Consider the following 14,266-nt stretch of genomic DNA (forward strand, 5'->3'; position numbering starts at 1 on the left):
CAACAAGAAACTGGCAATATTGGTTATGTTTCTTTTGTTCATTTTACAGTATGGGGACCTTTCTTTGCAAGAGGTGTGGGGGGGAAGGGAGGGAGGTCAGAAAAATGATAGTGCAAGTATTTTTATAGTAAGAGAAAATTTCCCTTAGACCCAAGGGAGAAGAAATGTGACCCAATAGAAGTGAAGCTTCATGAAACCAGATCTGCTGCCTTATCTCTGTAATCATACCTGATCGTTCAGTGTTGAAAGAGACCTCACTGCTACAGAAACTACAACAGATAGATAAATAATTTGGCAGTAAAGGTGAGCAGAAGATTTTTCTGTTCTTCTGCCACTTAGAACTGCTGGATGTAGTTGTGAATGTTTGCAGAGCCCATTGCATCCTGAAACAGCTGGAGGTGATTTTGCCTGAAAACTGAGTGAACAGTCTGTAGAGAAAATGAATTGAACTAGTTCAGCCAGAATTTCTGAGGAGCAGGAGAAGGGTACAGTTAAGTAATTATTTAATTTTACTAAACATACATAAAAACATTACTTTATGAACTTTTTAACTTTGGGCAAAGCCAGTAACAACTTGAATTTGATTGCAGAACCAGAAGTAACATTAGAAGTAGGAATTGTATACATTTTGAAACATAAGAACTGTTAACATGCTATATAAACATGAAACTGCACTTATATACCATATTCTGTAGGGGTACCTCTACAAATCTGGGTTAGGGAAGTGATCTGGCTATGCCTAAAGCATGCTTTTATCTCCTGGTGCTCGTCTTCACTGGCTTTCTTCGTATTTTCTCTTTCTTGCTGAATGAAGTCTCTCCAAATTCAGGAATTTCTCAATTGCTCCTATTTGGTTTTGTACAATGGAGTTCCTAAGAGAGCAGCTGTCCTCATCTTTGAGTGCTTTGTCACTTCTTGCTGGCGTGACAGTCATGTGAGAAGACTTCTGCTTGTTCTGTAAAGCAGCAAATCCTTCTTTAAGCTGTCAGAATACAAATGTTAGCAGTTGATAACCCAGAGAAATTAACGTACAAAAGTTCAGATTGTTGGATTCTGCTGAACATTAAGCAAGAGAGGAAATGTTAACAGGAAAATGAATCAATTGGAGAAACCACATTTAATTTGAAGTGTTTGCCTTATATTTAACTTAGAAAATTTGATAATGGCAATTACACTTTTATAAACCAAACCTTAACATAAGATTTGGTACAAGAGTGTGATTTAAAAAACACAAGCTTGTATTAGAATGCAGATTAGCAAAATAAATAGCTTAATTAAAGAGTTTAATGTTGCAATTGACATTTCTATTGCTAGGCAAGCATTTGATTAACAAAATCCAAAATCATGAGGTTTATAGTGTTAACTCCCTCTCCACTTCACTGTATAGATTAGAAAGCAAACATCAGTAATGCTCAGTCTGCAATAGGCTGGCTTTTTTATGTTAAAGATCTTTTTGTTCTTTTGATAGTTTTAATTACTCTTTGATATATTACTGTTAGCTACTTCGTATCTATCCAAATCAAAGACAGATGGCAACGCAGTAGGGAAACAGGGTTTTTGCCCGATGAGCAAAACCCTTGCATTTGAATGATGAGTTCTCCACCTGTAATCTGGGATTGCATGGCTCTTGGGGGAGCAGCAAGCAGCACCAGCAGCTCCCCTGCAGAGCTGCCTCTGTGCTGCAGGGCAGCTGCAAGGTGACCTCTCAGACTCTGCTCCTGTGCAAGGATTACCAGATGAGACCTTCCCCCTCTGCTCAATCCTTTTTTTAATATTAGGCAACTGTGCCCCAGCCAGTTCTAAAGCACTATGTCTTTATCAGGTCTACCTTTATTTCAGCACGTTCATTTTGTGCTAAAGCTTACCTTCCCTGGTGTATAAGCATTTCTTAAAGTTTGAAATATGAACAATAAAATTCATGCAAATTGTTCATTATTGCATTTGTAGCAATGTTGCTGTCATGCAGCTGAAGGTACTGATACTTCAGGTCAGTAATGACTGGCATCTCCCTTGTAGTGAGTAACTTCTCCATTTGAGCAGTGAAAAGTTCAACCTGTTAATTCTCTCATGCTTTTCCCCAAGGCCTCAGCAACAAACAGATCATACTTCACTGCAAGCCACTAGTCAAAATCTCTATGGAATAGCATGTGGGGCTGAACCTGTCCTGTACTGCAAACTGCACGTTTAAACCGACCTTGGAGTGCTTATTCATCCTTACTGTGGTACACAAGCATGGACAGACTGATGTTTAAAACAGTTCTTAATATTTTTACTAGAACTATAAATGCACCTGTAGAATTTTATAATTTTTATCTGTTTTTTAGAGTACTGTACTGTGATTGAATGAGATTACCCAAATTGTAGAAGGCTTAAGTCTGCTCCAGTTGCAATCATACATGTTAATCAAAGCAAATGAAGCAGCTCCCAACAGCTTGTTTATCTTGGTCATTAAAATGACAAAAAGTTGAGAAGAGAAGGCATTAGAATGACACCAACACAGAAAGGAAGGAGTGCTCTGCATTATTGCAGGCTGAGATTTCACAGATTAAGGATTTGGAAAATCTAAGGTGAAACCAGCAAGGCACTGCTCTTGTCCATCTCTGCTTTTTCTTAGCTAGCACGGCAGGAGCTTTAGTTTGGAGGTGACAAAGCAGACATAACCACAACCAGATAATGAAACACAGTTTTACTTGAGCTGTAGGTTACATGCTGGTTCCACCTCTGAGAAAAAGCAAGAGACACAGAGTAAATAGCACTACTGTGTTGGGTGAAAAATCCACCTCGGTGTCATTCACAAGCAGAGTCAGGCTACGAAAGTTGTGTAATTTCAAACATCAGTCTTGTGAATTTCAGGGAAATGTGGATGCTGATGGCATCAAAACCTGATAATCTGCTGGTCAGCCAACTCTGTCACTTGAGACCACTGTACATCTCATCCAGAGATAGCCCTAACTATCTGAGAAATACAAATACCTCTAGAACTTCTTCTAAAAAGGAAAAGCCAGCTGCAGCTGTAAATTGCTGTATCACTTTTGAACCATACATTCAGCATTGGGTCAAATTCTAATAGAGCTGTTCAAGCTGCAGAGTCTAACACAGATCTGAAAATGCAGTGATGAGGCACTGGGAAACAGGTTTTTACATGTTTGTGTAATGTTACCCTACAAAATAACATCACTCTAAATAGGGCATCACATAACTACAGTGTGTGATAAATGGACAGGCTCTAATTCACAGATGTGCTGAGTTTTTTATTCTTCTATGAACTCTTTTAAATTACATGGTCTTATCAAGTAATAGAGGAAACAATGTTTTTATACTTTTTCATACTACTATTTTCTTTTTTTTTTTTTTCTTTAACTTCTACTTTTAATGTAAGTGATGATTTTTACTAGGGTACACAATAGACTAGCCTCTTCCTCCCCTCCCAAACAGACTGGTTAGCATCTGTTTGATTCATATGCTGTGACTTTTTCCTGCTGCTTTCTATCAACCTTAATTGTGAAAAATGGTGTCTTGTTGCCCTTTTGATATTATTTCGGAGATTGACTCAGCCTTAAAGTATCCAGATGGGTACAGTTGTACAAATATCTGTGGAATTAGCTCACTGAGGTCTGGTCTGCAATATTTTTAATTGACTTACATGTTCTGTGGGAAAAGAAGAATCATAAAAAGCCTTTGCTGTAGCATTCCATTCTTCACTAGGCTCTCCCTGGGGCTCTCGGTGGATACTGGAGGCATTCAGAGTGTTGGCAGCTCTGTTCGAACTGCTAGAACCTGATTGACAAAAAGGAAATGGTAACAACTGCAATTTAGTCTCCAGGCACTAATTGTGAATGACTCAACTGGTTTACCTCTGATCTTAAAAAATCAAATATTTTTGTTTTAAATCCCTGGATCTTTGTTGTAGGCTTTTGCCCTTCATTTTTTTTTCTTTCACATGCTTCATTTATTTTTTCTCTAAAGACGAGGTATATTTCTACTTTGATTAAAAATGTTTCTCTCATTTTCACATATTTAGCTAATGACAGAAAAGTGATTTATAGTAGGTGTATGTATTCTAAATATTCTAACTGAATATATTTTTTCATCGCTATTACTTTAAACTCACTGTCTGATAACAGTAAAATGCATAATTAATGCCATTATAACATGATATTCCAGGGTGACTTGTAATAAAAGAAGACATGAATACAAAGCTTTTCAGATAATCAAAAAACATTTTTGATAAGCAGTCTTTGTGTTCATGGCTCTATCTGATGTTTCAGGTGGTCAGGCAATAGCCATCTACTAAAGGTAGGAAAGGCAGGTGAGTAGATTAATTGCAGACAAGTGTAAGCCTCCAGTCCTTCAGAGGCTTCATGCAGCACCAGTAGATTCTGTTGCAACCAGTATCAAATTCCTTGCAAGGTGAAAACACAAGGATGCTTTCCCAGTTCCTCACAATGCAAACAGGAGCTCTTCTGTCACTACACAGATGCCTGTGGATCACTGCATTGACAGTAAAACCTCGTTGGGTTGTGAAAATACATGGTACCTCATGGTTATATAACAACTATTTCAGAATACTGACATTTTCTCTTGGGAGGAAGAGGAAAATGGTTATGTGTTTATTTTCTTTTTTAAGCATCTGCCAGGAAGATCTTTCCCATTCCCAGTTCATTCCTTCATTTACTGATGTGGAGTGTCTGCTCTCTGGGAGCCAGCATATAAACAGTAAACTGCACTGTGGTGAGGCAGTAGAAGGAATTCCCTCTGACAGATTTACTAAACTCTTCCACCAATTCCCTTCACCTCCAGCTCTCCCAAATGGCTAAATGGTTTGTGCTCCAGTCAGTCAAATAAAAAGATTTAAAATGTAGGTCCAGTGCCCACATGGATTCCACTGCAGGTCTGCCATTTGGGAAGAGAAGTGCAAACAAAACAACACAAACCGCAAGCACAACAAACAGTGGGAGCTGCAGTGACTTGTAGGAGCCCTCACAGGGAGCTTCTCCTCTCTCCCGAGGAGGTGCAGCATTCCCAGAGGGCAGCAGCCTCAAGGAGGGACCTATCTCAATTCGGCAGCATGAGGCACATCTGGGACACAGACCAAGCCCCTCACCATGAAGGCTGGCTGGAATTCAAGGTCTGGTCACTAGGCAACTCAGCTGAGGGACTGGTGTTAGCTCCCTACCAATTCCTTTGGATGAATCTCTGAGTCACTTGGAGTTCCAGCACTTTGCATACAGAAAGGTTTCTGACAAGAAGAGGAGGAGGAACTCACAGGGAAGAAATTCAGATAGCTCTGTCTGTTCTTACAGAAAAGATACATGCAGAACATCATGTAGCTAGGCATTCATTTTATTGAAACAGATACCAAAATTCACATTATTAAAAGAAGTAACGTGCCATCTGAGATCAGGATTCTGGTACCTTGCTACCACTACTGCTGTTTTAGGCACAAAGACATTTCTGAAACTGAACTTCAAAAAATGTGCATCAGAACATAAATATCCATGAGCAGGAGACCAAGGACAGAAACAAAATTACCTATAGAGCTAAATTTATAACAGAGCTATGTAAAGAAACCAGACTGCTCGGTGTCTGTCTGCCACTGGCTGCAAAACTAAGGATGGGAGTCCACTCTGCTCTTGGTGTGTTCAAAGGCCAAAACACTGCACCCACAAATACTCTATAGACACAAACACCCTGTCCTGTGGATCCTGCTCTTTGGAAAACACCCAGGGCTCCAGCTGTGGGGTAATATACCAGCCCGTTTTATTGCAAAACAAATCTAAAATACAGTTTTTCCACATCTCAGTAATGATTTAGGAACCCATGGAATAAAGTTCATATTTACTATTTTGTATGTTCAAAATATTGCTCAACAAATAATAACCAAGTGTCAATAGTAGGAGATTAAAATGCTCCTTGAGCACCTCAAGGTCCATGTTTTCCAGAGCCTGACAGAATATAAAGTCCTTTCACACACTCAGGTGGTTTTAATGGTCCATCTAAATTAGAGATGTACAATAAAATAAAAAGTAAATTTCTGTAAGATCCATTCAAAGAAGCATCTACTGGTTCAAAATCTACCCTAATTTTGATGCAAAAAGAGAACACGGAATAATTGGCAAAAGCTGTTCAGTGCTTTTCAGATCCATGCAAAGCCCTGATAGAATATGCTCTACATTAGGGTTAGAAATGCCTATCAAAATTCAGTTTGTCACTGCACTGCTGTTATTTCACAAAGGAAAATATGAGAAAAAACATTTAATCAACTGATTGATAAGCTAATGAAAGCTGTTTAGTTGCATTTATAGCATAAACAGAGCAATCTCACCTTTTTGTGATGTAACTAAAATGTAAGGTTTACATTTTTATACACTAAGCTTAGATATAGACATTTCACCTTCTACTAATTTTTCTAAGCACCATAAGGTTCAGAATATTAATGTTTGTATTTTCTCACCTTGTCCTGTTTCTCCACTGTCCTCATTTCCACTGAGATCTTGACTCTGTGTGTTTGAGATAATGTTTGTGTTTTCCAGTAAGCATGGTGGTTTGTCTTTCAAAAGGGAAGGCTCCTTGGAAGCTGAAGTCCACGTAGCTTGACCTCTCATTTGATTTACTCTTGAACAAGAACTGAGAGCTAAAAAATTCAAGTATAGTGGAGTTTTCTCAGCTTTTTTATCTGAGGTTGGAAGATCAAAGGATGACCTTACACTTAGGTTTACTAAATTTCCAGATGTTCTCATGGGTAAAGAGCATGGTTCTTTCAGGTGACCCTCAGCAAGCTTCATTCCTGGAACTGTTCCACTCAGCGAGTCTTTTTTCGCTTTGAACAATGTGTTATTTGTTGAAGCATTAATCTCCAGAAAATGTCCTGTTTTGATGGAGTGTATCTGAGTACCATTGTTAACATTTTTATGTGGAATTAGTTTATCTGCACATGCCCTATCTCCTGGAGGGTTTTTGTGAGCAATTTCGAGACCATCAGCCTTTACTGGAGATTTGGCTTCAGCAGTGGAAGTCCGTGTGTTTGTAGCATTCCCTGTTTGTTTAGCACTGCTTTGTTCAGGTTGATTGCTGTGCATGTCCTCTGCATTTACTCCTCTCTCAGTTTTTGGGGGGCATAAATTAAAAGTACCTAAGAGAGACTTATTATATCTGCATTCTTTTGCAGCAGCATCATCAGCACTTGTGTTATCACAACAAACAGTTGGTGGATGTTGAGCATCAGTTGCCAGAACACCAGTGCTGTTCATGTTTCTGGCATTGTCATCATTTCTGCCTTCAGCATCCACGTGTGTCTGTTCCAGAGGAAGTTTATCTCTATGTAAACCATTCAGATTTAAGGTTTTTTCTGCTTTATGTAATCCACTGCCTACAGAATTGTCACTATTCAGCAAACTGCATTTTTGGTATTCTGCTTGAGAATTCTCTTTAGTATAAGGTAGGATGCCAACACTTAACTCCTTAGCTTGGTGGGTGTCTGTACTTCTGTCATGCAGAGCACTCTTCTCAGTGCAAAGAACAGCTTCAGACTCAGGTTTGGGTGCTTCAGGTGTAAGGACACTTTTGTTGTGCTGTTTGGTGTCTGAGTTTGCATCTGCCTTGGCACAAGTTGATGTACCTGCAGTATTGCACAGTTCCTCCTTGCTGGTGTCAGTCTCCTGACTTCTGTTTTTCCTGTCAGCACCTACAGTCTCAGCACTGCCCAAAAAGTCCTTCCTTGTTTGTGTGTGGTGTGCTGCCAAGGGCTCAGTGCTGTCCTGTGGCTTTTGATCTGAATCTGCATTGTTTTCATCTGGTAACGTTCTGTGTGCTGTTCCTTCTGCCTCTCTGCATCCAGGGACGTGCATTTCCCAGGTGTGTCCTTGGGTAATTAAATCAGTATCTGTGCAGAGGGTGTTCCTGGGAGAAGCCTCCCTTTGCTTTACTTCACAAGGGCTAGCAACATTAATTTCATCCTTAAAACTGTTCTCAAGAACTTGTGGCCCTGTAGAGTGAGGGTATTCTCTAGTTAGTGACTGCTAACCCAGAGGTTATGTCATGCTTTCTTTTTACAGTTTAGAATTTCCAAAGAGGTGGACTCAGGATTGATATCAATAGTGGTATCTTACATTACACACACAAGCCTGTCAAAAAGTTACTGAAGGTTAAGTATTGCACTGTGGTCACTTACAAAATATTTATAAACTGAGAGAACAGAGAATATATTAACATTCTGTAGATTTTAGATATGACCATTTAATTCAGGATTTAAGCCCTCTCTTGTCATCCACTATATCTGAAAACATTTATCCTTTCTTAACAAAACTACTTATATCTATTATCCAAGGAAAGTTCTTACTTTGTTCTATCTTTAATTCCTCAATGCCTGAAGACTGGTCCCTTGTGTTTTTTACTTCAGTTTCTTCTTCATTTCCACAATTACCATATTTTCTCATTACAGACTGCATAAACTCATGTGCTTTCTGAATAGCCTGTATTTCACTGTCTTTTGAGTGTTCTTGACCACTCTAGCATAGGAAGGAACAAAAGATCATAGGTATTTTAGTAATTTACTATAGTCACTGATTAGGTAAAAAGTTCAAGACTGAGATTTAAAATTAATTTTACAGTTCTGATGGAAAACAAAGACCTGAAGCATAAAAAGTAAATGTAAACAGAGGAAAAGAAAAAAGCAGACTAATACCCTGGAAGAGTAGGAAAGAACTCAGGTCCTGTTATATTACAGTGCACAAAGTTATACATTTGACAGAATTCCTCAGTGGAAGGAATTTGTGTTGTACATGTGGTGATTGGATTACTCCCTCTCTCTGCTGGCCCACTCAGTGACCTGCTCAGTGATTCCATGTGCAAAAATCCTGCACGATTGCTGTTTACACCCAAACACATAAACAACATGCACACAAAAACAGCACATGCACACATAAACAACATTTTTTTTCTAGCAAAATGCCCAGGACTTTAAACTCCATTTCACAAGGCTTCTTGTGAAATTTAGTTCCTCATTCCCTCCCAAATAGCTCTTTAACTTGAATTTGAGTCAAATTCAACAAGAATAGAAGCCTGAAAGATTTGTCTACTTGAAAGTCTAAATCACTGGTCTACTACTGCATCTGTATTGGTGTTCAGTTTTGAAAGCTGCAGTCAATGAAGTTCTGTGGAAACTAGGGCCTGAATAGTGAAGAAAATAAAATCCCACCAAAATAAAAGCAAAAGGAGATGCATCCTTTATCATCATCAACTGTTTGGCAGCTGAAGACAGGAGCACGTGCTGGCTGTTGCCCTAAAGATAGGATATAAAATAGGCAGATGTGGGAGGGAGCTTAGTCCATAAAAGATGTGGGAAAGAGCTGAAGACACTTGGGTGACTGGAGGTGTTGCAGAAGGAAGGCTGGGATGTGGGAGGGAGTTACAAGAGCTGTGCTTGGGCACTGGGTGTGTGGGGAGGACAGAGAACATTGCAGAGTGGAGGGAGGCAGGGGGACAGCACTGCTAAAAAATGGGGCTGTTGCAGGGCTGGCAGAGTAGGGATGTAGAACACAAATCTGCTAGAAACAGTTCCCTACAGGTCACAGGAACATCCTGATGCTCCCAGCTTTGCTGGTTTGGGGGAGGGAGCAGTCATGGTAAATAGAGGAGGGGCCCAAAATAATTTTCCTCCATCTTCAATTTGAAGTTTCAGTTGAAATTTCTTTCTCTTTTCCTCATGTTTTATCATTATTTTCCCTGTCACACTTGGAAATTGTATATATTGCACATTTTATTTTCTAGGTTTTTAACTGAAATTGCTTCTTTCCTCTATATAGCCCTGGCATCACACTTACAAGCTTTTTGAATACAAATAGTAGACATTTCCTTTTTCTTTCCTGAAATCTGTAATTATCTTACAATCTTTTGTTTCTAGGATCTCTTTCTTCAGACAGAAACACCAAGCACCACTCTATAACTGTGTACATTAATATTTTCTACAGAAATAAGACAGCCACTGCAGTGAAACTTACCACATTTGTTGGTGTGGGCTGAGCTGGTGGCTGCATCTGAAACAAACAGGATGAAGTGTTCATAGAAAGGCAGAAAGGTTTCATGTTTCCAGGTTTTCAGATGGGCTGAAGAAACCTACTTTTCAATAAATTCAAGTAGCTGTTCAGCCCTTAAAAAAATAGGTCCAAGATGGACAAACTAAAATACCTAAACAACAAAACTTTTAAACTTGGATTTTAATTTTTTTGCCTGTGATTTAGTAAAATCTAACTAAGAAACACATATATCCCTAAATATCCTTTTCCCTCAAAAGACTATTTCATAGTATGAAATTCAAACCCTTCTGAAAACCAGATCTCCCTGTACATACACCCCAAAAGAATTACATCAAGCCATTGGTGGGTGTAACCCTATTCTCTAATGGTACACAGCTGAATTACAAATTGTATCAAACTAAACGTGAAGGATGGTAAGGTTAAACTAAATTGCAATCCAAGTCAGTAATAAGGTCTGACATTGTACCTTTCTTTTAAAAATGTCTTTTGTTTAATTACTATTCCAGAGGTGATCAGTGTGAAGAAATTTAAGTACATTCTGAATTTCATGCCCCACAAATAACCACAGGGATTTCAGATTGCACTAAGTGTAAAAATAAGTATAAACATATTTCCTTAGAACACTTGGAACCACAGTCAAGGTCTAAATCCAAGCCAACACCTTTCCCTTTTATGTGTGACTAGAGGCTGACTCATTAGTGATACAAGGTGAAATTCCACAAATCAGGATAACCAATATGATCTGCTGCAGCTTCAGTTTCTTGGCACTGTTCCACTCAGTCCAACCTGCCTAGCTTTGGAAATCTAATGATTGTACAACACAAAGTGGTGTGGCAATTTGCCATAAGATAGTGTAAGATGTATATTTGGAAGACATCTGACTTCTTTTGCATTTATGAGCATACGCTTTAAGCTTTTCTGCTTTCAAACCCATGGGGCTATCTTAGTAAGCACCAGTACTGTTTATCATGAATGCCTAATCACTTTGATTCTGCATCCTAAACAAAATCAATATTCCATTTCCATTCAAGGAAACAGCGATTTTTAAGACACACAATTTGCATAATTCCTTGTAGAGTTCAGCTTTGGCACAATGAGTAATCATTTCACATCTAATTTCCCTTGCATTATTAAGCCCATACCACAGCCACGTCTGTGTATGTTTGTGTGTGAGCCATAAACATACTTATGTACGTGCATTGAGGAGAAACAGATTTTACATTCTTCCAAATCCTAAAATATTTTTACTGCTTGTCATTTTACTGACAATTCATGGACTAGTTCTAAAATAGTCACCTGTCTTTACAATCCTAGTGTCTTCCTATTTTCTTAACACGACAAACAAGATTGTATATGTGAAAAATGAGTTTTCTGTTCTTTGAAGATAGATCATTACATGTTTGTAAAAGTTAATGGAAAATACTCAACAGAACAGCAGAACACACTCAATGCACAGAGAAGGTTTGTTATGGCTTCTGACTCTGCCCAATTTTTTCAATCCCATAAAGACTGGAATTCAAATTTGCAATCCAGAGAGATATAACAAAGGGATGTGTTGTATCTGTATGTATAGCTGCAGGGATCATGGGATATAACAGAGCTGCTATGTGTTCTTCCTTTTGCTCCAAAAGCCCATCTTTGTGTGCTTAACCACTTGTTGACTTCCCATATGTGCCCTGCACCTAGAGCTGAACATGGATTTGGCTCACCCAACAATCCAAGCTCAATTCTAGTTCAGCCTGCACTGCATAAAAGTCTTTTACCTCCTGCATTCACCACCTGATGAGCTTGCTGTGTCTTTGATGACTCCTAAACGTGCTATGTGACATAAAGCGTTTCTTAAACTAAAACTGAAGCACTTAGATAACCTGTGTATTGATAAAAACAACCTTCTGATCTGTCCCGTGTTTCAGATTTTAGAGAAGCTGAAATGAGTTCCTCTGAGTAAAGGTGGACCTGCCTCCACACCTCCAGGGAACTTACATACATAAGAAGTCAATTGGATCTGCCCCAGTATTTGAGAAATACCCATGGAAAATATGTCTGTGAAATAGGGTTTATTAAAGATAGGTGGCTTAAGTTAACTGCTGTTTATTAGTAAAAATTTATTAATGAAACAGTATCACAGTAGTTTCTGTGATATAAGCACCTTCTTGATGAAAGGACAACATTCTCTGGGTACAGTAAGTTTCAGTGATACTTAGAGCCATTGTCACATAAATTTTTAGGCTGAGCCATGTCATTTCTCAGGTTCCTGAGAAATAAGCAGGGCAAGTTCCCATGTCTATAGAGGAAATCATGGTATAAAATTCTCCAAGGAATCAGGGAAATCATATCTTCTCAGGGAACTGAGCATCAGAACTGAGAATCAGTGGACATGACAGACAAGATTAGAAAAACTCTCATATCTTCAGTTCTCTGGCATTTTTACAAGACACACTGCAGCTAGTAAAGATACTTACCTGCAGATTTCCCACTGGCTCAGAATGCTGATTTCCTGGAAGAGGAGGATAATCTTCAAGATGTCTATGAAGTCCTTTAAGGGAATTCAGCTCATTTTTAATAGTGTGTATCTCTCTTCTCATGTTTTCCTCCTGTAATAATTGCAGTACACAGAGCACACAAACACTTTACTGCGTGTTCAAATGGGTAAACCAGCGTTTTTTCAAAGGTATGAACAGCTTAGCAAATGAAACTTCATCCTTAAAAGAAAGTATGCTAAGGAATTTCTCTGTACAAAGTAGTTGAGCTATTTCATTCAACCAAAATTTTAACCACATTTCCATTACAGATTATAGCTTTTATTAACTGGCTTGGGGCTTTTTTTTTCACCATTTACTGCTTGTAGCAATACTCCAAAAAGTGAGATTTGTATTTGTAGGTTTCTTCCCTTTTGGCTCAAAGATAAATGTAATACTCAACATTCATTCTCCACCTACATTGCCAAGAAACCATAACAGCAAATAATTTGCTTAGCCCTTTACTTCTGTGAATAGCCTCAAGTATCCAATCCTCCTTCAGAAAATATGTAACAATTAAATTTTTGTATTTAGAAGTAACTGAATGGTCCAAACTACAACGTGTAAAAAGAATCGAAGGGCAATTTTACAGAAATACCTTCACTTAATTTACAAAGATTTCTGGACCAGTGTTAACTTTATCCTTGATTATTTACTTTAGGAGACAAAATTTCTAGTTAGTCATAGCAGTAATATGAAAAGGAATGAAAATTATCTTCTACAGAATAGATGCAAAGGTTCCTGAGAAATAAGCAGGGCAAGTTCCCATGTCTATAGAGGAAATCATGGTATAAAATTCTCCAAGGAATCAGGGAAATCATATCTTCTCAGGGAACTGAGCATCAGAAGAGTTCAGCTATTTTGTGGTCTCATGGTTGCAGTCATCCCCACAGTGGCTGCACTCAAAGGAGTGAGCCTTAGACAACAGGATTACAAGGACAACTTTGCATTATTTCCCTACAGTTTCCCTGGAAATCTATCTACCAAAATCAAAACCTTTCTGGCAGCAAGTGCCAAGCACAAAGAAATAAAAAAGACAGACTATTAAACAAATGCTGCAGAGTCTGGTTTCCACACATTAAGCAGAGCTTGTCTTATTGAAGTGGTATTAATCTTTCCTACATCTAAACATGCATTTATTATTGCAGACAATTTTTACAGCTACAGTGTTTTGCTAATTGTTTTGGATTAAATAATTGCCAAAGTATTCTTTAAAAGTAATGAGGTAATAGAAAGAATGTCAAATATAGAAGACGAACTATTGTTTAGGTGTCCACAGAGGTGAATTCACTAGGGGGACATAGCAGACACACCTTTCTTATCCCCTTTCACCCTCAGTCCACACTGAAGAATTCCTTTCAAATCAGAGCTGCAGGAAGAGCACTGACCTTTTAGAACACAGAAGTCAACCTAAATCTACCTTGAAAAAATATTCATTTCTAGAAGTATCTGTATTACTGGAGAAGAAGTGAGTTGTTTTTATTGCATTATTTCTGTGGTATTTTCTTGGCTTTTCAGGATTAGCTGAAATGCTTGACAACTATTAAAAAAAACTTTTAATGCTAAAGCATTTAATTTAATAAACCTACATCATTTTTCCAAGTTCTTAGTGCCTTCTCGTGCTCATTCTGAAGCTTAAGGAACTTTTCTTCATTTTCCTTTGCCTTCTCCCTTTGCAGCTCATTATCTCTTTCAAGGGCCTGCAATAAAATT

The 14,266-nt window shown here is 38.3% G+C and overlaps 1 protein-coding gene across 1 annotated transcript in view; it reads right to left on the reverse strand.

Moving 5' to 3' along the window:
• Window positions 1–94: 94 nt before the first annotated feature.
• The window catches only part of CCDC73 (coiled-coil domain containing 73), a 95,256-nt gene continuing 81,084 nt past the window's right edge, over window positions 95–14,266 (reverse strand). Inside the window, 7 exon segments of the mRNA XM_038137347.1 lie at window positions 95–982; window positions 3,644–3,777; window positions 6,455–7,984; window positions 8,339–8,507; window positions 9,999–10,034; window positions 12,497–12,628; window positions 14,143–14,253. Of these exon segments, the coding sequence (XP_037993275.1) occupies window positions 773–982; window positions 3,644–3,777; window positions 6,455–7,984; window positions 8,339–8,507; window positions 9,999–10,034; window positions 12,497–12,628; window positions 14,143–14,253 (2,322 nt within the window). The 3' untranslated portion in view covers window positions 95–772.

The sequence above is a fragment of the Motacilla alba genome, chromosome 5, assembly GCF_015832195.1.
Source record: "Motacilla alba alba isolate MOTALB_02 chromosome 5, Motacilla_alba_V1.0_pri, whole genome shotgun sequence".
NCBI lineage: Eukaryota > Metazoa > Chordata > Aves > Passeriformes > Motacillidae > Motacilla > Motacilla alba.